The following is a 21908-nucleotide window of genomic DNA, read 5'->3' on the forward strand; positions in this document are numbered from 1 at the left end:
TTTCTACTCTCTTCTCTCCAGCAAGGGATGCGCTTCAGTGTTGATGTGTTTGGAGAAACCAGAGGGTACATTCTGGAGGTGTATGGATGCCACTTTGAACTTCCTGACCTGGGCCCAATAGGTGTGTGTGTGTGTGTGTGTGTGTACATTTTTCAAACAAGAGGTGGTTTTTTACATGTCCACATGTATAGTTGTACTAATTAAGAAAAGTGCAGCTCTTTTACTACAAGGCCTTTGTCTTCCTTTGAAGACAATAAACAAAGGAAGGATAGTCCAGCTATAGGTAAAAATTCTTACTATAGGTAAAAGTTAGCCAAAATCTGCTAATAAGTAAAACAAAAAGTAACTTGCATATAAATTAGCAGGATATGTTAATTAATTAATGATGGTCAAACTGCTGCAAAACTAATGACCACCTGATGTGTTGTACTTTTGTATTTTGCCATTTATTAATCACCATTACACCACAAACTAAATTAAACTTGGTAAATTTGTGAGCGCATTAGCATGCTAATGCTTAAATACACCCTGACAAAGCCCCTGAGGTGCAGCTGTAGACTCAGTGCTCCGTATTCATTAATCCACTATAGTCTCTAACTGGCAGATCAATAGCACGACTGAGCAGACAGCAGTAAGTAGAGCTCCTGGACACTTGACTGATCATTATCATTTAGTATCTTAGCTGATAGCTGTGCGGTCGCATCCACCTGTGTGCCTCAGTGTGAGCTGTGATCCTTTATCTGCACATTTCTGAAAGATCACATGATCATGTCTCTACAGGAGCCAACGGTTTGGCCAACCCCAGGGATTTCCTGTGTCCAGTTGCTTGGTACGAGGACCGAACCGTATCTACGGGTTACACCGTCATCAACAAATACCAGGGGAAACTCTTTGCCTGCCAACAGGTGATTTTTATTTTATTTTTGCGTCACTCAAGCACAGATTTAAACGGACTCCACGCATGACACCTTTGGCCTATTTACCCTATTTAGGCTTGTGTCTGCCTCAGTAAACACCATCCAGCCGCAACAGCAACTTCCAGGAAACTGCCCCAACTGAAGCGTATGATCCATTAGCCGCTCCTGCCCATGGAAAAGCCAGAGCTGATGATTTAATATTCAAGTGTTAGCTGTTATTCATTCAGTGGGTTTCCGCCTCGGCTCCCTCATGGGTCTTAATCACTGGTAATTAGTTAAGGCGTTCAGAGATGCAGACAGTGTTCCCGCGATGCTTTGCTTTGCATGAAAAGCTGAGTTAGTTTCACATCTACACGTTAATTTCAGCATATTTCACTCAGCCCTCCATAAACATCCTGTTGGGATCCTAATTGGAGCAGCACATAATGTGTGTCAGGACTTAAGCTTCTGGAACATTATGTGATGGAGGTTAGAGGTGACAGTACCTAACATGGTTTTTTTTGGTATCCTCCCTCACCCCGAGTCTGGAGGGTGAGGCTGATGGGCTATAGAAAATAAGTCAGGGTACACAAGCCTCATCTCAGGGAAGATGCAGCCGCTGCAGCCGTCTGCTCCCGCTGTTTTGTTCCCCTGCAGCGTGCTGAAATTGCTCAAATTAACTTATTATTTGCTTGACTGGCCCAATATGTTTGTGTTTTGTGTGCATGTGTGTGTAAGTGCTTTCTCGCCTCCATTTTCCCCCTACATTTTAATCGAATGTTGTGGAGTTACTGCAGGTGAATGTCCAATAAATTGCCTGCACTGGGTTTCCCAAAGGCCCTTTCATGTCTTAGCTACTGTGAACTGCATGTTTTTTTTATTTCTTGTGCCATTTTTATTAGTAATGTGCAAATTTAACTTGTGCCTAGATCTGGTTACAAATATGTGAGTGTCTCTTTATTTCCAGTCGTTGTGTGTGAGCTGTTTTTCGTGCAGATCCGAGTGTGTGTGAGGGGCAGGGAGGTCACTCAGGAGGCTGCTTGAGTTGTAATGAACGATATTGATTTCACAGCTCCTGTTGAATGTCTTCTTCAAAGTGACATTATCAGAACAAAGAAAGTATACAAAATTGCCATGGTTTTAACAATCACGACGAAGAAATATCTCTGCACTCACTGGTAATTCTGCTCCCCTCATAACTGTGCCACTGCCAGCATCAAAATGCTCAAACTTTGGGAAAGTTTGATTGTAAGGCCAATTACCCCATAATACCTGCAGCCTGGTATCGTGGAAAACTGGGAGAATGAAAGAGAAGAAAGAATAAAAGAAGAAAACCCTCTTTCACAATCAACCCTTTTCATTATGACCATTTTTTTTGTCAAGACGTACTTTCTCTGAGAATTTAAGATTACAATAAAATTATTCATTGTTCCCTCTTCCCTGTGAAAATCTCAATTTAAAGTCTTTTGTGTGTGCTTGTGTGTGATTTTTTTTTTGGCTTTGTCCAACTTGTCTTATTTGTTTTGGTGTGTGAATAGGAATTTTCTCCCTTCAATGTAGTCGCCTGGCACGGCAACTACACACCTTACAAATACAACCTGACGAACTTCATGGTGATCAACTGTGTGGCCTTCGACCATGCGGTAAGAGTCCTTCTTGTCATCCGTTGCTCTTCGTAGCAGCAGAATTCTTTGACTCTAACCTTCAAACAAATAAGCCCCTAAAACATGACATTTTTCTTCTTGACAATTTTTAGGATCCATCAATTTTCACCGTGCTGACAGCCAAATCCACACGTCCTGGGGTGGCCATTGCCGACTTCGTCATCTTCCCACCACGGTGGGGCGTGGCTGACCACACCTTCCGTCCACCATACTATCACCGTAAGCTCAAAAATCAAAAGTTCTGCACACGTGTGAAATGAGGTTTGTGTTTTTATCCTATCCTGTCACGTCATCTGTCACCACAGATGAAGTTACAGCTACTGGACGATGGGCAGGGGACACTTTTGACAGGTCATCAGATAACATTGATGTCATGAGGATTAAATATAATGTAGATCAAGGGTCTTCAGGGTTTTTCCGACCAAATATCCCCAAAATGATGGAGAAATGTAACAGGGAGCTCCTACTGCATATATATTATACAGCCGTGTTTTTAAAACTATGGTATGTGTACCACCATTAATAGTTTGGCTCCCTCTAGTGCTACGTGGGAGAATTTGATTAGCTAAGTCCCTAAGTTGACAAGAATACATCTTATTATAAAGATTTTTTTTAAAGAGAGTACACAGTATAAAAGTTTGAAAACCAGTGATTATAAATGATTATGAAAAAATGATTATAAAAATAGTGTTTTACATTAAGGTTAGCTTTACTATGCTATTCAAATACTACACGGCTTTGTATAGTTGAAGTAAGAAAAGAAGTAAGTATATCTTTAAATACTTATGAAAATATTCATTATATAGGTTATTAATTTTAAATTGTTTACCAGTATGTCAATTTTAATCCAACAAAACTGTCATGACCTTACTGCAGTATTTCTGTGGATCCCTAAGGGTCCATGAACCTCTTGTTGCCAGACTTTGGTTTATATAATCCTCTGTCTTTACCTTGGCCAGGTGTCAGTACACATTTAACTTACTGATGCTAAAGTTCCCAATTTTTTCCTAATTAGATAAAAATCCGTGCACACAAAACTCAAAACTTGTTTGTACACAACTCTACTTGGATAATGTTTCATTTTAAAGATAATATGTTCGTCTGCTGACGCTGAGTCACTGAACCTCGCCTGGTTTTACTACGGCTCTACAGGGCCATCTTGTGGAAAATAACCGCTACGGCTTGCTTTAGTATATAATTCAACCGCATGTAAAACGCCTGCACTACATGTGACCCCAGGTAACTGCATGAGTGAATTCATGGGCCTGATCAAAGGCCACTACGAGGCCAAAGAGGAGGGTTTCCAGCCAGGAGGTGGCAGCCTCCACAGCATAATGACCCCACATGGCCCAGATGCTGACTGCTTTGAGAAGAATAGCACCACTGATCTTAAACCTGAGAGAGTGGCGGAAGGAACCATGGTAAAAAATGTTAATAATATATAATTAATAATAATAATATTAATTTTTACCAAAATGTCTGTGATGTAATTCATTATTTAAAAAAAATTCTCCCAGGCTTTCATGTTTGAGTCGTCCTTCAGTATGGCAGTGACAAAGTGGGGTCTGCAGACATGTCAGAGGCTGGACAAGAGCTATTACCAATGCTGGGAACCACTCCGCAGCCACTTCAACCCCAAATGGAAGCCCAGCCAACAGTAGACAAAGTGGAAACATTTTAACCAATAATGCCCCGTTTTTCCAAAACCTAAGAAACTTAATTTTAATGTTCTAGTGTAGTGATGTTAACAACAAACTTAATGGGCTACTAAAATGGTCTGGTCAATAAAAGTTATACTAACATATTGTATACAAATGTTTATATGAACATCTAATCATAATTTTAAAGGGATCCTACCATATTTTTGACTCAAATGTTTCTAATGGGACAGTTCAAATTTGAAGTGTCAATGTGAGCCATTGATTTATTCTAATGTGAAGTACTGACAATACAAGGAGACTGAGTAACAACATAATCTTCTGGCTGCTCCTTTTGCAGGTTCCCACAACAAATCAGCTGGCTCCATCTCACCTCAGAAATATTCTTGCTTTTCTTGTTTCTTTGCTGGTTAGGCTCCATCGCACGCTTAACCATTGTCTGAATAATTTCAACCCCGCTTGTCTAAGGTTATCTCTTCACTCATGGACTGTTTCTATGCTTCAGGTGTATTTAATTTCCTGGTTTAAAGCATCTTCAACTCTACTATTTCTGGCTCAGTTCTGTCTTTAAGATGGTTTACATTACTGTTTCATCCCTGCAGATCTCACTGCTGCCATGTACATGTTCCCTTGCAACCTTGTTGATATTCATGATCACACCCTTAAAGTCTGCCGTCATCCTCTTTATCCACTGCCTCTTTTCTGCAACAACTATCGCTTTGAATGGTTGACCTTAAGTTCTTTCCCACATCTACCTTTGCATCCTTTACATAAAGAAACATACAATTTAAGAGCATCACAGTGACACCAGCTTTTTGTTGCAACAATATATTTTAATTTGGTTAATGATAATTAGACATTATCATCGGACAGACAGGAGGTGTATAAGTAGAGAAAATTAAAATTCCATAACTTGAAACTTGCGACATGGATTCCCATCCTTGATCCGCTGGGCTTTTATCTCCTGTAAAAACACATACAGATAGAAGATGGGTCAGAACCATTTTTTAGGGTCGTAGATTGGTGTCACTTTCTTCACCTGCTGGACAATGCCCCCAGCCCCCCTACACACACCATTTCTGAGTGAGCGTTTTATGACTTACAAGCATTTTTTTTTAAATCTTTTTTTATCTGCGCTGAGAAAAGAGAGCAACGCGATTACTGTGACAATTGCCTGAGATTTATGCTTGAATTTCTTTTGGTGAAGGAAGGCAGCAGCAAATCTCCATGACAATGGAGAGAAAAATGAAAGCAGGCAGCATTTGGAATGAACGTCTCATTTCTGTTGTGAATAGAACAGGGACAAAAAGAAAAACCAGATCAAATGTGCACCTACAAGGAAATAACAGGAGCCAGATTATGGCTAAAAAAGCCTTTCATTTGGGTCTGATGTCGTTTGAGAAGAACTTTTACATTTCAGTATAAAGGTACAGTGGATGAGACATCTGTTTGACAGCACCTTTTACTTCGTTAATAATTAGATTTATTGTGGTTACCCAGAAAACTTATGATTGGATACAATGCGATGTCATTTTCCACGACAATTATCTTTATTCACTAGATTTAACTTTTTTGTCTAAAAAATAATGTTATCACTTGTTTTGTTTTTTCATCAAAACTATACAGTTATTAAACTCAGTGGCTTGAATATATTGCTAAATGTAATTGCCAATCTAGGGACAAGGTCAATCACATCCATATCCAGAGATATTTCACCACTTCACTCATCTCCTTTACAGATTGTTGATACAACAGTGGATTAATGTATTTTTTTTAGTACAGAACAGATAATTAAACCAAGATATCTTGTGCACTGTCTTACCTAATTAGAAGGAGCATTTAATTTTAAAGATTATATATAAGAAACAGACACAGCAATGTCATAGCATAAGTGACGTACTGAAAGTGAAACAAAACTATCCTGATAAAACCTATAGGTCATTAGAAGACCAACACAGAATAGCACATTTAAAGGGGACCATCCAGGTAGAATTGATTGCTGGGGTCTCTGTTGACAATATAGGCAATATGTACAAAATTACATGAGGATCAGGAGGTGAAAACTACAGACTCTGTGCTTCCATCTTGTATACAATATTGTAAATAATTACAACAGCAATTACTTAAAATGAGATGTTAATGGTCACCCTGCTGTTTCTTACCCTGTCCCTCTTGAGGGCGTAGAAGATGGCGCACAATGGTACAACTCCATACAAAATACCCAACAGAGATGTCCTAAGTGTTGGCCTAAAATGCTCCAAGGTGTGGTTGCGTGCATACACCCAACGGTTCAGTGCCGGGTCCTCCTGAATTGACAAAGAAGTAGAATACGTTTTCAAATTGAATGATATGCGAAACTGTAATCATCCCAAAAATATTAAACCACTTAACTATTATATTGTGTCTAGAACAACAGTTGACCGTATCTTGTTAAGCTTTGTTCTAGACACTTTTTCTAACCACCGAAATTCGTAACATTTTACCTTTATCATTCTTAAAACGTTAAATACTAAATGTGATTTAACTATGGGTGCCGTGTTGGCTCACATCTGTACACGCTCGAATTGCATACAAACGTCGGTCCGAGTGTAGCATGGGTGGATCTCACATATGATATGAAAACACAGGTAAATGAACAGAAACAGCTCCGTATGACATTTTGCTTCGAATGTATCCTTTTTTGGTGGAGCGCTACAGTTAGCATCGTAGCCTGAGCGGTTTTCAAGGGTAACGTTGCTTGCTAACTACATCCACTTACAATAAGCTGTGTTCTATGTGGGTTGTTCAGTTGTAGCTGGTACTGTCTCTTCAGATTGGCTTGCATGGCAAGCCTGTCTTTTTGTTGACGTCTAAATTCCGGCGAAGTATTGAAATACTCATTCGGATCAAGTGTTATTGGCTGAGTGGACAAGGACGCTTTCTTCCAGTCCGCCATGATTGTTTGGTGTTCGGCAGAATGATGCGATGACGTAGACTCTCGCGATGAAATGCAGCAAGGTTGCAAGTGCGGATACAGTCAAAGCCGTCTTCATCTTTTTCTGAAAAATATGTACTATTTCCGACATTTGTTCTCTGTTGAACGTGTTTTGTTATTTTCACGCCTCCTGTCGTTAGTTTAGTGTACAATATAACAAAAAGGTTGTATTTTATCTATTTATATAATTTGTAAATATGGATGTATTGTCAAATATGCATTTATGGATATTTCATTTAAATTATCACAATTACTTCTCAGCAATTTTCATTGGATGACCTTGAATTAAACGTTGGGATTTTTACTTTTTACGTTTTAATTAAACATTTGACGCCCTTTGCGATTTATCTGATTAAATAAATTAATAGAGGCAACTGAAATATCACTGATAATGAAAAATAATGTTATTTATTAGTATAAAATATTCAATGGAACATTTTTATGGACGGTTTGACGTCATCGGACCTACATCAAAGGAAACAGTTTTACACTTCATCTATTTGTGTGTGTGTGTTAAGTGAGACACTAACACAACATCACTTTTCTAACAGAAAGCCCTCGGTCAGCATGTCAAAGCACCACACACGTCAGCCTGAAGCTGTGGATGTCTTTTTACGCACGTTCCTCTTCCAGATGGGCATGACCCAAACTCTCGACTGTTTCCAGGCCGAGTGGAACGAGCTGGAGCAAAAAGGGCTGCGGGATACGGTGCAGGTCGACCTGGTACCGGACATTTATAGCGACATCCAGCGGCTGGAAATTAAACTGAAAAACGCTCGCAGAGAGAAGAAGGAGTACAGACGAGACACTTGCACCGCGGCTGAGACTCTGGTCAAGGCTGAGAAGACCAGAGACTTCCACAGGATGCACCACCAGCGTGTTATCCAGGAAAGAGACACGCTCTTCACGGAGAGAAGAAGGCTCAGAAACCAGTGTGACATCTACGAACCGGCCATCTTGAGAATGAATGAAAAATGTGAGAGACTGTTACAGCAAACTGCTCTGTTGACTTTAAAGAGGGACAACAAGTGTTTTGGACAAGGGAGTAGTTCCTCTTCTGCTCCGAGGAAGATTCTACAGCAAGGCCAGACCGTTAAACAAAAACCTAAACAGTCTCAAATCTCTGGATCATCCAGGGAGACAGCCTGTTAATGACTGGAATGATGGAAATGTGGACAAGGTCTATGTAAATGTCACCAGAAACCCATTCACACTTCACAGTTGAAGTAACCCTGCACGTTTTCCCATGCAACCTGCATCTTGGGTGAAATATATCAACAAACTTTTTTTTTTTTTTTTTTTTTTTTACCATAATGCTGTAATGTTGGAAGTGTACAAGGCCGGCCGGAGTGGCTAATCGGGACATTCGGGAGTTTTCCCGATGGGCTGGCCCATGTCAATCTTTTGGTCCGCTTGGATCAAAGGCATCATTTAAACACGTATCTGTCACTTATCTAATATTCTTGCGTATTCTTCATTCAACTATAGGCTACATTAATTCTCCATGGAAGCACATCACAGCAGATTAGATGGGTTCTACCATCTAAGGGAATTTCTCCCCTCCCAAATGTTCCAGTTGGTTGGGCCCAAGAGAGGTCTTTCTGTATGTATATGGAGCCAGAGTTTGAGCAAGTGACGTGAGGTCAGGGGAGGCACTGCCTCCCCTTCCATCATGATAAAAAAGTACACAAGATAAATATTAATTTTTCCACTGATCTGTCTTAAAACTGCATTCTCAGTGTGACTACACATTTTCGATCAAATATAGCGCCGTAATCCCTGGTGAGCTGTGCGATTCAATAGAAACTGGATCGTATGACGTGTGCCCGTTTCTGTTCCTCAGCATATCGCCAACATGCCCTTTACAGAAATATTTGTTATACAGCATGACTCTCTACAGTCTGTGCAATTCAATTCAATTCAATTTTATTTATAGAGCACATTTCATACACAAGGCAAACTCAATGTGCTTTACAGTGGTTTAAACATGTAATGTCTTTAATGTATGAGAGAATTGTTTCTGCTGATCTTACAAAAAAGTGCAGAGAAAAGTCAGCTGGAGGCCTCAAAGGGTCATCTGAAGGTCAAAATTAAGTTTGTGCTGCACTCATCTCTATACTTTAATTTGTTTACAGTAAAGTTGAAGCTACTTAAGAGTTTAGTGTAAACCTAACAATAGAACACAATTCTGTTAGGAAGGCATATGCAATTTTGATTTCAAATGACTGCTCCTGCTCCTCCAAAGATAAATACATTTTCTTGTATTTTTCAGTGCACGGCTGTGCCTCGTTATCCAATCATAAGCGGCATCTACAATCCACCAGGTGCAGGCTCATTAGTTTGTTAATGGGTAAAGATACACAATCACTGCACACTATTGTCGTTGCAGCTAAAGGAAAATCCCAGCAACTCTTATGCTGAATTATGCTGCAAATACTGATCGCATCAAATGTGTGCAAATGTTACAGAAAATGACCAACAAACACTACTCGAACCAGCAACTCATTGTTTGCCTCTGTCTTCTGTGACAATACCAAGATAAAAAGTATCTTCATAAGGCTGAGGAAAAAGTAAAGTAGTATGAGCATAAAGTATTTTGTAGATTGACTAGGTAGCTGTCTTGTTGTAAAGAGACTTCTACTTCTGTGGCTCCATCTGTCATTCCACACCTCCCAGATTTAGCTGGCTTTGGCTTTTCTTTTCTGCTGGGTGTTTTACTTTTATAATTTATTTATTATCTGTCGACTGTGAGTTTAAAGAAGAACTGTCCTATATTAATTTAGCTGCTTCCCAGTTACATTGCAATAACAGTATCCGGATCAAAATCCAAACCTGTAATACTCTGGATTTTCCATTGTCTACAAATAGTCCACAGATGCACTCCGGGAAAATCATCTCCCAAACCTGCCCTTCCCCAAAGTAAAGTATTAAAAGTACTCAGTACTAATAAATGACTTCTGTGGGTATTTATCATTACATTATTACTGCAGCTCCCAGGAGCCAACTTGTCCCTTTGTCTTTGCAGTACCAAATTTTGGCCAATAGATGGCAAAGTGGTTACGTTGTAGGCTTGACTGCATTTGCATCGAACCTTTTATGGCTGGAAGCAGTTGCAGCTGGAAAGAGAGCACGCGGATTCGTCTGTCAGTTATGCAGTCGATATCACATTGATGCTCCAAAGTGACGGCACGGTGAGCAACAAATCCTCAGCTACAAACGACACAAAGACTCTAAGCTGCGCAGCGGCAGTAACTTTGTTTTGACTTAGTTAAACTGTGACAGAAGAAATCGGCCAAACAAATGAACATCGGTGTATAAACATGGGCACGTTTCAAATTTAATGGATTTTGGTTTTAATTTGCAGCATGATTTGGTTATGATGTGCAAATTTGTGCAAATGTTTTTTTCTCTCTTTTTTAAACAGCACTCCATTTATCATGCAAGGTTACCAGTGTCGTCATTAAGATGTAAATAGTCTTTACTTAATTTAACTGTTTGAACATTAGCTTTGGACTCTTTGTTATATAGTCTTTCTCCCGTTGTCACCATGTAAACTCTGCTCAACCATAACTATAAACTTTCATGTAGTTAGTCAACGTCTGTACTGTAAAAACAAACAAACAAACAAACAAAAGCAGCTCTATTAGCCGCAGTATTCAGAAGCAATGTTATTATTTTTCTACTGACAGCTCGAGTGTGGCGAAAATATTTTATTTATGGTCCTCTCAGATCCTTTAACGACTTTTTGAAGCATCTATTTTTGTCTGTCGTTCCAGGACAGACTTTGAACCCTCTTCTAATGTATAAAAACATGTTTTTAACACAAAAAGCAGGCAGTCCAACAGTTAATGTACAATAAATAAATAAATCACATTTGGAACTTCCTGGATTTATAACATTGATCATATTAACCCAACAGGTGGCAGTGTTGCTGGGCCACAGCAAAAAGCAAAAGAAGAAGAGGACGAGAAGAAGAAGTGGGGTGAGCCAAGAGAAGAAGGTAGGACTACTTTTTTAACTAGTGTTACAGCATCTGTCTTTATGTACTGTAGACCAGCACACTGTCCCCCTGTCTTCTCTTCCTCTTGTCCTCCTGCCTGGCTGCTGCATCTCCATCATCCTTAGTTCATCTCTTCATCTTATCTCCAAACTGCTCAATCTCAGCTGCTCACTTCAAATTCTTTACATTTAAATCATTCCTATTGTAAATCAAATCAATCAAACCATCTCAAGCTCCGTCTTTTCTCACCATTGTCTCCATTAAATTATATATGTGTGTACCCATATATAGGTGGCATAGTAGAAAGGACTGGTGAATACATTTGGAGTTGGTTGAAAGGAAGTTAGTTGAATGTACATAAGCCGTCCATATAATCTAATAAGACGACCATTTCCAGTAATCGGTAGTCATTTTGTGCTGTTTTCTTTTTTAATGACTTTTACATAAAAGTCTCGCTGGAAAAGTGGAAGCAGGTTTCTCTCTTGACCACAAGTCATTTTCTCGTCTTCATGAAAGACCCTTGAAGTAGTTTGAGGTCAGAAAATGACCTACTGCTAACCTTCTGCCAAATTCATATTCCCTGACCCAGTTTTTCCATTACTCTTGTGCTGCCGAGGAATGCAGCAGAGGAATGTTTTCAACCTTGTTTTTATCTACAGTCAGGACATAATCATTCCATTTTAGAGCCTTTGTAATTTTCACAAATGCTTAGGGTCGGTGAGGTAGTGCCTGAAAGGCAACATGTTATTTCGAGTCAACATTTTCTACCGCAAAACCCTAGCCAGACTCCTCCAACTGGCGTCCATTCCTCCTCCTTGCTCCTCATCCTTCAGGTCTGAGGGGAAGTTGTGCCAAGAGAAGTACCAACTCTGTGACTCCATCTCTAAATGCCCCGGACTGATTGGAATTCTCCTTCTTTTACCCATCGACTCCCAGAGCCCTTCTTCTTTACTCTCTGACAGACCTGTCCACTTCAGGGCCCACAGCTACACTGCTATTATACAAAAACAGTCTCTGTCGCTGGAACAAACCCAGTGACCCAATGTGACTCACATTTATGCAGCAGTGTAATCCCATAAATCAAAACTGGGAAAATAATATCTTGAAACCAACATCTATGTCCTGTGATGAAGTATTAGAGCCACATGAGAATGCAAAAAACATTTTTTTACATGACTAAAGTCATAAAAATAAATAGTCGATCGAATAAAAGTGATTAATGACTAAAGTCATAAAAATAAATAGTCCATCGAATAAAAGTGATTATACTGTAAATATTACTGGATGCCAGGAAGCTGCTTTGAAATGGGTGTGATGTGGTGGAAAGTGTACTCAAATTCTCAAAATTTACTTAAAGATGTTCAGTGCACTCGTTGTCTTGTTCTCATTCTTTTTTTTTTGCTTTCACCTGGTACTTAAAGTTTTTCCTTGTACCAATATATTGTTACTGTGTTACTGTGAATGTAGGAGGACAGTTTTTCCTTGTACCAATATATTGTTAGTTACTGTGAATGTAGGAGGAAGCTGTGCAGTTCGAGGTTCACTCCAAACACCAAAGTGCTGCTTCTGTTGGTTTTTTCCTGTTGCGAAACCTTTGTGAACACATCAAATGAACTCAATAAATACACGTTGGTCAGGCTAAAACCACTACTATTTATGGTTAGATATTTAACAACGTATTATAATGAGGAGTACAACTGTCTCGGGGGCCCCGGACACTGAGGGCCCCCAACAGAACTAATGTTTATCCTATTAGTTCAACATTTTGGGGGAATATAATTATTCATTTTCCACGAGACAACACTTTAATGAGGAGTAAATTTGAGGCTGGAGCCAAAGGATGGTGAGCTCAGTTTAGCATAAAAGCAAGAAAACAGTCTTTCAACTAAGATAACAAGCTTCATCCACTTGCATCAGCATCTGTGTGAAAATAGATTTAAGAGGAAGTAGTGATTTGCTGGAGTCTGGCTGTCACCACGAGGTTTCCAGAAAACCCAGCAGACTCCATGAGCGGCAGCATGGCAATTCTTTCTGCCATTTTTCCTTTTCGTACACTCGCTATTTTAAAAATAAACACAAGTGCATTCACACAGGTAATTATAGCAACAATGAAGGTCCTAACACTGTAAACCTGACATCCTTTGCATCCTTGCTGCCACGGTCCTCCATCCCACTAACCTGTGTTTACAGTAAATCTCATTTCAACCTTTTTTTCCACCTCTTACTTCTGCATCTAAAATTGTTCTTTTTCCTCCAAAACACAACACTGGCGACAGCGCATTACAGGTTTTGCCTCCTGGATGTCATCATAAAGTGGCTGTGACAGGAAATTTTGCCCTAAGTTTTGACTTCCGCTGGTTAAAAAATATTTGGTTGACGTTTGTTTGCAGCAAGAGAAGGAGGATGTTGCCGGTGGCAGAGTGGCTGTGGACGTGCAGATGAAAGTGTTGTTTATAGGCCCTGCAAAAGTCAATGGATTCTGCGATGCTGCATAAATAACCCTGTGGCTGCCGCGTGTAGTAAAAGGTCAGCAGAATGATACACGGAGCTGCAATCACAACACCATTACTGGTATCACATTTACATCTCTGTTTTCTGTGTTTGACCGACGTCCGTTCCTGAAGGCCAGTGGCATGAGACAGTGTGTGACAACTGATGGAGGAGGTTCTGACACACAGAGTTATGGGGATTGTTTTGAGGAGGTGATGTAAGGGCCAGAGAGAAGTGATCCACACAATAGACAGCCAACGCCCTGTGCTCGTCTGATGAGAAGGGACAGGATGTGAATAGAAATAGCCAAAAATGAAGCCTTTAAAGCATGGCCATAGGCAGTGGCAACAGAAAAAGGGAGCAAAAACCATTTTAAGTAATAATGAGAGCAGGATACCTTGACTTGACCGCAGTCATGGAGAAAAGACAGGTTTCAATTGACACATTATTTTATTCAAGGTCCAGATGTCAAACAAAACAAAGGGCAAAACGATCTGTGTGTGCATTTAAACGCTGTTCTACTGTGGTGTTGTCAATATTCTACACTGCAAACCATGTCAGTATAAAGTAAAGGTTGGACATTTTAGGACATCAGTCACATGACTGGAAGGACGTGCTTTTGATTCTCATCATCCGTCCTAAACCTGGAGTTAACCACAGCTGCCTTAGGTTTGGTACAGACATGGGAGCTGGACTATAGAGATAATGAGCCACTGTTATTAGACTACCGACAGTAATAATGGTCAAAGCCACAAAATTAGGGCTGTGGATTAGTGGCTAGAGCAAGTTGCTTCCAACTGGAAGGTTGGGGTTTTTAATCTCTGGCTCCGTCAGTAAACACGGTGATGTTTGCCTGGGCAAAACTTTTAACCCCTAATTGCTTGTGGCAAATGGTTGGTACCATGTGAAAAGTGCGTGACAACAAAAAAATAAACTGCAGACACATATGTGCTGTGTGTGATGCAAGAACCGTCCCTCGTCTGCTACTAAGGGTCTCTGAATCAGACAAAAACAACCCCAGGGTTCCAGAAAATACCAAAACATGTCTGACTTACTCTGCAAAAACAGCCCGACTAGAAACAAGTAGAATATTCTTTAGTGTGATTAAATCATCTGGTATCGAGGAAACAAATCTGCCATTGGGATGAGACTCTTTGGTCGCACGAATATTTAAGTACAAGTACAAATGTCTTAACTTCAAAACACTAATATGTCTTGACACCTGACAGAAAATTCAAATTGAAATGAATATATTTCACTCTTTTCTTAGATCCATCACTGTGTTTGTTCTTGGATCTTTTAAACTCCTTTTTGATGTCGTTTTTATCATTTTTATCAGACGGAGTGTCATCGCAGCATTCACCCAGTATTCAGGTACTTTTCTTTGGTACTGTACCTTTTGCTTTGCTCTTCAGAATCACGACCAGTAACAAGCTTTGGGGCCTGAATGATATTTCTCAGGCAGGTGAAGAGTTGTTCAAGTTGTGTTCAACATTGCCCGTACATGTGTTGATGATGTCACAGTGAGGTCATCTACAGTAAGGCCAAGACAACTCGGGATTATTATCAGATTACCCTGAGCTCTCCTTTAATTCACTTGACAGACTCTAACTCTCTGGAGCTGTTTTAACTTTTTCTTTGCTTTTTTTGTTTGAGATTTTTGTTTGCTGGTTTGCCGTGGGGTTTTGTGCCGTGGCTCAAAAAAGGTTAACACTGGTCTAAACACTGTTAACCTTACTTCTAAATCAGTTGAATTTTCCCCAAGATCAGACTCCCTGAGCTGAACATCCAGCCATCCAAACAGTTTTCTAAAAGACAAACCTCTCTCATGTTTGTGACTGTCTTTTCCCACATCGCATGTTGTGCGGGGGATGAGATGCTCCCCTCAACAAGAAACTAATACTTAAGCCATGGTTTCTACTTAAAAAGGATGTAGACCATAAGCCACTAACTGCACACGAACCTGACAGAACTTTTACGGCAGTATCTGACATATCTCTCTGCTCGGGCCTTTTCTCACCGCAGCCCTATAGTTTGATGGCTTTCAAAATGGTTCCGTTAGTGGTGATTATCATCAGCTTTCTTCTTGGTGTGGGGGTGTGTGGGGGGAGAGGGGGGGGCAGTCGACAGCCCAGGCAGAGTGGAAACAATACCACACACCATTACACAGCTGCCGTGGGTGAGACGTAGCTGTACTGATCGTGTTTGTGTTGACCGCGTATGGTGAGACATTTCTCACATTTAACTTTCTACCTCACAGGACAAGCGTTTTAATGGCTGCCTTCTATTTATGCTGAATGTTGTGGAGCCATATTGGATTTTGAGGCGTAATCCTGTGTTTTGTTTTTTAGATGTGTTGCAGTGTGCAGTGTGTGTGGAGACACTTTGTTCCATTGCCTTGTTCTGTCATATTTCTAACCCAGAACTTCAGAGGGGGCATTAGTCTATAGTGGGGGACTTCAGTGTTTTATAGGCATCTATATGTTGTATAAAATATATAAATAAATGAACTATATAAAATATAATTTTAATAATTATATGGCCCTAATTGTATATAAACCTACTTTGTTGTTTTGCATTTAAAACTATGCAACTTTGGTTCATACTTTTTTAAAACATGCAAGGCAGTAAAAAAAACAAACAAACATTGGAAGACATTGTTGGGTCATTGACAAACCAGTCAATGAAAATTCAAACTTGAAATAATTGTTGTCTTTTTCTTGTAGTTGTGGTGTGTCTCACTGTACTTGTCTGTCCAATCCACCTATTTCTTCTTATCTTGTTTCATACCTACCATGAGGTGCTCTGGCGCCCCTACTACTTTGGTGGAGCAAAGAAAACTAATCACAACCTCCCTGCAGTACTACTATGCACCCTCTTGGGATTGTGGCCCACCAGTTATACTGTAGTCCCCGGTCTACAGGGACCACCAGTCAGCGATAGCCTGCTGGCAGTTGTCAGAACAGCATGTGTACAGTGTGTTTACACTCAGGTGTGTGGTGGCAGGAGACTTAGCATGGCTTTTTTTTCCCCTGGCTCTGTGTTCAGTGTACACTGAGTGGCATGCTGCGGTTGCTTGTTGTTTGCCACCAAGACGCAACGGTTCAGCTGCTAAACCATTAATCAAGGTTTTTGTGACGAGGGTTGAGCACTTCAGGACCTCACGTGTCATGAATTGCTCCTGGAGCACGTTCAGCACCGCTGATGATCGTCAGGGAAAAATGCCACGTTTAAAAATAACATTTTGTACTGTTACTTGTTTTCCTTTTGTCTGCGCATGTGACATTATGAAACGCTAAAAATGACACAGTGTTGGTAACGAGCAGTAGGCTCAGATCACTAAATGAGTGTGGGATGACTCATTCCTTTTCACGTAGGTTTGCTTCCACTTTTACACCAGGCTCATTTTGCCCGTCAGATTGCCTCATAGTTGGGATTTTCTCGGTGGCTTCTCGTTGGGTGGGCCCAAGTCCAGTTTTAGCTACTTATCACAGAGTGCTGTTTTGTTCCACGTTGAAACCACGTCATACGTACGTTGATATAAGTGTCCTGTAGAAACACTCAAGCTAATCTTCTGGGTCGGGGTGAATTCAAATGACATTATTCATTTAAATAGACAAAGATTGACTCCTGAAACAGATGGTCTGGACTACATTTAGGTTTCTGCTCTCACCGTCTGAGCCCATTCACCCCTGTCTGCTCTAAATGTACAGTGGTCCTCTCTTAAAAAAGCTCCTGCTGGTTTGTTCTGCTGGCGTCTTTGCCAACTAATTCCATGATGGCGAGTTTTATGAATCACTAACGTGTTACTCTGGAAAAGAGTGAAGGAAAGACTGAACTGGAGCAGGAACTGTTTTACACTTTAATTCCTAAATAAAACTCTGAGTGTAAAAATGGTTTCCTGTTTGGGCAAAAAGAAAACCTCTTAAAGCAATTCAACTTTTACATGAAACCTTTTACAACATACGTCTCCAGCAAACGTTTTTTTTTCATATATGAGACCTGATACAACACAAGACATATTTCTCCAAAAATATACATCTGATTCTCAGTGGGAAACTGTGATTAAATTAGAATACAGCAAAATGCCAGACTGATACAGGATTCTATAAAATAACATGCGAGAAATATATTAGAAACCTACAACAGTATAAAAGTGCAGACTGACTGATAAATGCAGATGTAAGCTAGCTCACACCTAATGGCACACACACCTTATATATAAACATCAGTTATTAGAAATGTCAAAATGTTCACACAAATCTTCATTTCATTTTATGTTTTCTGGAAAAAAGAAGAAGGATGGTGTTGTTGTCGTCCAGCGCCTGGTCTTCTATATGCTTCTTCTGGCTCTTTTGTCTTGATTTAGTGGGTCTCCCTAAAAAACAAAAACACGAGGAGCATTGTGTCAATGTAAATCTGCATCAATTGCAGTCAATTTTCTGGTGGTCAAATATGATCCACACGTGACTCACCAGGACAGAAAAAGCACCAGAACGACCTGACTTGCCCTTCTTGGGGGGATCCAGGACTTCTGGAAGCTGTCTCTTTGCTCGGGTCACCTGAAAGTGAGAACACAGTCAGAAGCTGACATAGACAAAAACCAGGGCAACACTTCAGTGTATGTTCTGTATCTAGTTTTATGCTTGGTGAGCTACAGTATTTTGATTATTGTTGATCTTTAAATTGTGTTTTTTCTTTCTGGGGCTAAAATTAAGATATCTATATCATCTGTGACGATACTACTCTCACACATCCAGCCTGTTCCTGTTACCTGTTCCCCTTCTAAAAAGTGGTCATGTCCACAAACCTGTAGCGGCTTGGATTTTTCGTGGGTCAGAAGTGAGAAGGAGCCGACACGGGATACGGGCTTCTTCTTCTTAATTGTAGTTTGGACCAGATGTCGTCTGGACCTGTCGGCCTGCAAAACCAGAAAATATGGATTCAATGCTTTTATTAGTGGCTGAAATAATAAAGAGAGCGGCAGTTATCTGGTCTTTAACTCTGTATTAATGTAAGTCTTTGGGAAAATGATGAGACTTCTTACTTGATTTAAACCCTTAAACATTTTCCTAGTACCACATAATTGCAGGTTCATAGAGCTTTACTTTTGCTTCTATGCAGTCCATGGTTTGAGCGGGGCATATTATGCGAGCCACAAATAACATTTCATCCACATGAAGTACCCACGTATGGGCAATTAATCCTATGGAACCTGTGGACAAACCAATGATATTTCTAATTTCCTGTTGCCTGCAAATATTTTTTTATTTGGGCCAGTTGTAGCTCATTTTAGTGCATTTCTTAAATAAAAAAAATCTATTAATTTATAAATTATTTTTATTTAAAAATGTAATCTATTGGCTTAAAATTTGCAAAACGTTTTAGAGAGAGGAGGAACTTTTTGCTTTCCTACAGTCTAACCTTTCTACTGTGCCAAGTCCTTCACACTGGATTTTAAAAACTAAAAGATGTTAATGGTCTTTTGTTAAGAAAATTCAGCATCAATGTAAATTTTGGCCAGTTTGAAAATGTATTTATTTTTTTAAATCACCTGAGCTTCTCTGCAGCAAATGTTCAAGGTTTGTTTGTGCGTGGTCAGCAGCTAACCTGCTCCTGATCTACTCCCATAGTGTTTTACTCAGTCCTACTCCTGTGTGACTCAGATGAGTGGTTTACCTGGATGAGAGTTTTTGGAAAGCCTTTGACTGAGACGGCCCCCGGCAGACTGGAGTGACTCAGGTGGGTGGGACCCCTGCGCTCCAACTGCCTCTTACGTCTGAACATGACCTGCAGGAGTGACACAGTCACGACCACAACCACAGAAAGGAACAACAACTTGTCAGCTGCACGTCTGTCTTGGTGACAAAGACACAGCCCCCCCGCCCCACCACCTCTGCCCCTCCTTCAACCCTGATCCACTTCTGTTTTATCCTGCTGCTTTAGTCCAGTACTTTCCCGTCAGCCTCACATTTATTCACTCCTCTGTTCTTGGCAAACTGAAGAGAGGAAACTGCAAAATTAATATCTGGAGTGGCTCCTCCGTTTCCTGCATTACTCATTGATCTTCACATAAAGCAGCCTGCGCTATTGATCCAAGTGTTTCCTAATAAATGGACTGTCACTTTGAGAAACAACAGATTTCACTTTTCCAATTAGGGCTCAGCGATACATTTATAAAATGACGGGTCCTTGACTCAATCAATGGGTTTATTTTTACCGCCACTCTCCCACCATGTACTTCAGTGGGAAAATACAATTGTGACGAAAGCTTTCGAAAAATATTCACGGTCAACGTGACTTAAAACAAATATGTTAGCTACGCAACAGTATTCTGGTGCATTTGGTACAGAAATTGTGACTTGGCTTCGACTGAAACACTGGTGACTCTGTGTCAGTGTCTGGGAACGAGATACAGATTTACACATTTTTGGATTGATATAAACAGAAAAAACAAACGGGGGACTGACTCCAGACTTTTGTTTTTGTGATTCAGACTCAAGCCTCATATCTTTCTGTGACTCAAAAACATAATGACTCGACTCAGTCCTGACCCAGACTTGAATTGGACAAAGCTGGAGACTTGATTTTTTTCAGGACTTGAACTTGAAAAAAAATTGGTATTCATCTCAAACCTTTCTTCTCACTTGTAGGCAAACTATGCCTTACGCAAGTCTAAATCTGGTCTTGACTTGAAATGGACTTGACCGGACTTGGACTCAGACTTGGAATTGAATAGGTCTCGTTGTGATTTAACTTTAAGTATCTGGATTGATTTTATGACTTGATAGCAGCCTGTACAGGTCACAGTAGACGAAGGCACCTCCCGAATTGTCATTTACCTGCAGTTTGCTGAAGGTTTTTGCTAAAAAAAAATGTAATTCTATTGTTTGACTTCAGCACAGCAGCTACACAGTGGCAGGTTAGGAGATAATTGCTAAATGGACGTGTTTTATCTCTCACTCCTGTGTGCAGTGGGTCTGATGTGGTCTGTTTCTCTCCTAAATTCTACCTTTTCTCACATTTGCTTCACTCGTACTCTCAGCCGATTTACTGTTAATGAAAACCTGTGTTATTTCCTCTAATCTTCCTAACATAAGTGGTGCAGCTCTCCTCTCATGAACCTGCCTTTGAACCAGTGTCCTGCAGTGAGTTCAGCTCTTAACTTTCACCCTCTGCTGTATCCTGTCTGACAATAGGCTTTGAATGGAATAAGTGTAAGTTGGCGACACTTACCAGTCCATCTGTTAAGGGTAGCGCCCTCTGCTGCTTCTGATCGTTATACTGTGAAAACAAAAGGTTAAGAGTCAGAAAATTGTGTTTTTGCACTTTTGTTTAGTACAGTTGAAGTTGATGTTACAGAATAAATATCACCCAGCTTCCCGGTGAGTAAAAATACAAAAAGACAGTCCGTCCGTCAAATGAGCGAACCTCGCTGGATTCTTTGAAGCCGGACCCTCTGACAACATCATAAAAAGCAAGATGTACTGTATGTTTTGTATGTGTGTGGGTGTGGTGAAGATATCCATCAAAGTTCTACCACACTCCATTTGGTTTTCGTTTCGCTCGATGACACATGCCATAAATTTCTCGTCTAATGTGTTCCATGCTATTGCAGACACGACAAGTGACCTTGGTGGGACAAGTGAACCCAGTGAATTAAACTTAGCCTCCTCAGATGCCTCTGCTGGTATTAGTTATGTTTCCCCGCCACATTTGAAGCTTATAATTGTGGATGCTGTAATTAGGTTAAGAAGAAAGGGGGCGACAGACACATTTACATAAGTAAGTCAGAACAAACTGCCCAGGATAGATCACAATTCCCAAATCCAGCTTTTGCCATGTGTGGGTGAAAATGCATCTCTCTCCATCTCTCCATCTCTCCATCTCTCTCTCTCTCTCTTTCCTGCAGCTGCTGAATCAGTTGTACAGTTTTGGTTGATTACTTTGGACATAACATGAGGACTGTCCACAGAAAAATGCTCACCACAAGTTTAAAGTATAACAGCTGGCAGCCACATGAAACAGCAGTAAAGGGGGCCTTGAGGGATTTTTGTTCCACAGTGGGGTATATTTTTGATGCACATGGATAAAGGCTGTGAAAACCATTACAATAAGACCGGGGTTGTTTTTTTTTTTTTTTCTTTTAAAATTACACAGTCTGCCCCCACGGGTCAGGGTTTAACTGTACACGTCTGCCATCTATTGTGAAACAGACTTGACCAC

General features: G+C 40.3%; 3 protein-coding genes across 6 annotated transcripts in view; 2 read left to right on the forward strand and 1 right to left on the reverse strand.

The window, feature by feature from the left end:
* hgd (homogentisate 1,2-dioxygenase) overlaps nt 1-4905 on the forward strand; it is an 8647-nt gene extending 3742 nt beyond the window's left edge. Inside the window, exons 9-14 of the mRNA XM_008307572.2 lie at nt 22-121; nt 781-905; nt 2435-2539; nt 2653-2779; nt 3800-3981; nt 4078-4905. Of these exons, the coding sequence (XP_008305794.1) occupies nt 22-121; nt 781-905; nt 2435-2539; nt 2653-2779; nt 3800-3981; nt 4078-4221 (783 nt within the window). The 3' untranslated portion in view covers nt 4222-4905. The remainder of the gene's footprint in view (nt 1-21; nt 122-780; nt 906-2434; nt 2540-2652; nt 2780-3799; nt 3982-4077) is intronic.
* Nucleotides 4906-5030: 125 nt separating this feature from the next.
* ndufb4 (NADH:ubiquinone oxidoreductase subunit B4) lies at nt 5031-7211 on the reverse strand. The gene is made up of 3 exons (XM_008307571.3): nt 6977-7211; nt 6381-6524; nt 5031-5182 (listed from the first exon to the last, which is right to left on the reverse strand). Exons 1-3 carry the CDS (start codon nt 7151-7153, stop codon nt 5117-5119), a joined length of 387 nt encoding a protein of 128 aa, XP_008305793.1. The 5' UTR covers nt 7154-7211; the 3' UTR covers nt 5031-5116.
* myripb (myosin VIIA and Rab interacting protein b) overlaps nt 6510-21908 on the forward strand; it is a 115731-nt gene continuing 100332 nt past the window's right edge. For 3 of the 4 annotated variants that reach the window (XM_025054328.1, XM_008307564.3, XM_025054329.1), the window contains exons 1-2: nt 9175-10383; nt 11112-11192. The gene's annotated coding sequence lies outside the window, so the exon portion shown is untranslated. Of the gene's footprint in view, nt 6846-9174; nt 10384-11111; nt 11193-21908 lie in introns of those variants that run through there. The other variant, XM_025054326.1, reaches the window with a different exon arrangement.

Source organism: Cynoglossus semilaevis, chromosome 3 (genome assembly GCF_000523025.1).
Source record: "Cynoglossus semilaevis isolate Cse_v1.0 chromosome 3, Cse_v1.0, whole genome shotgun sequence".
NCBI classification, from domain to species: Eukaryota; Metazoa; Chordata; class Actinopteri; order Pleuronectiformes; family Cynoglossidae; genus Cynoglossus; species Cynoglossus semilaevis.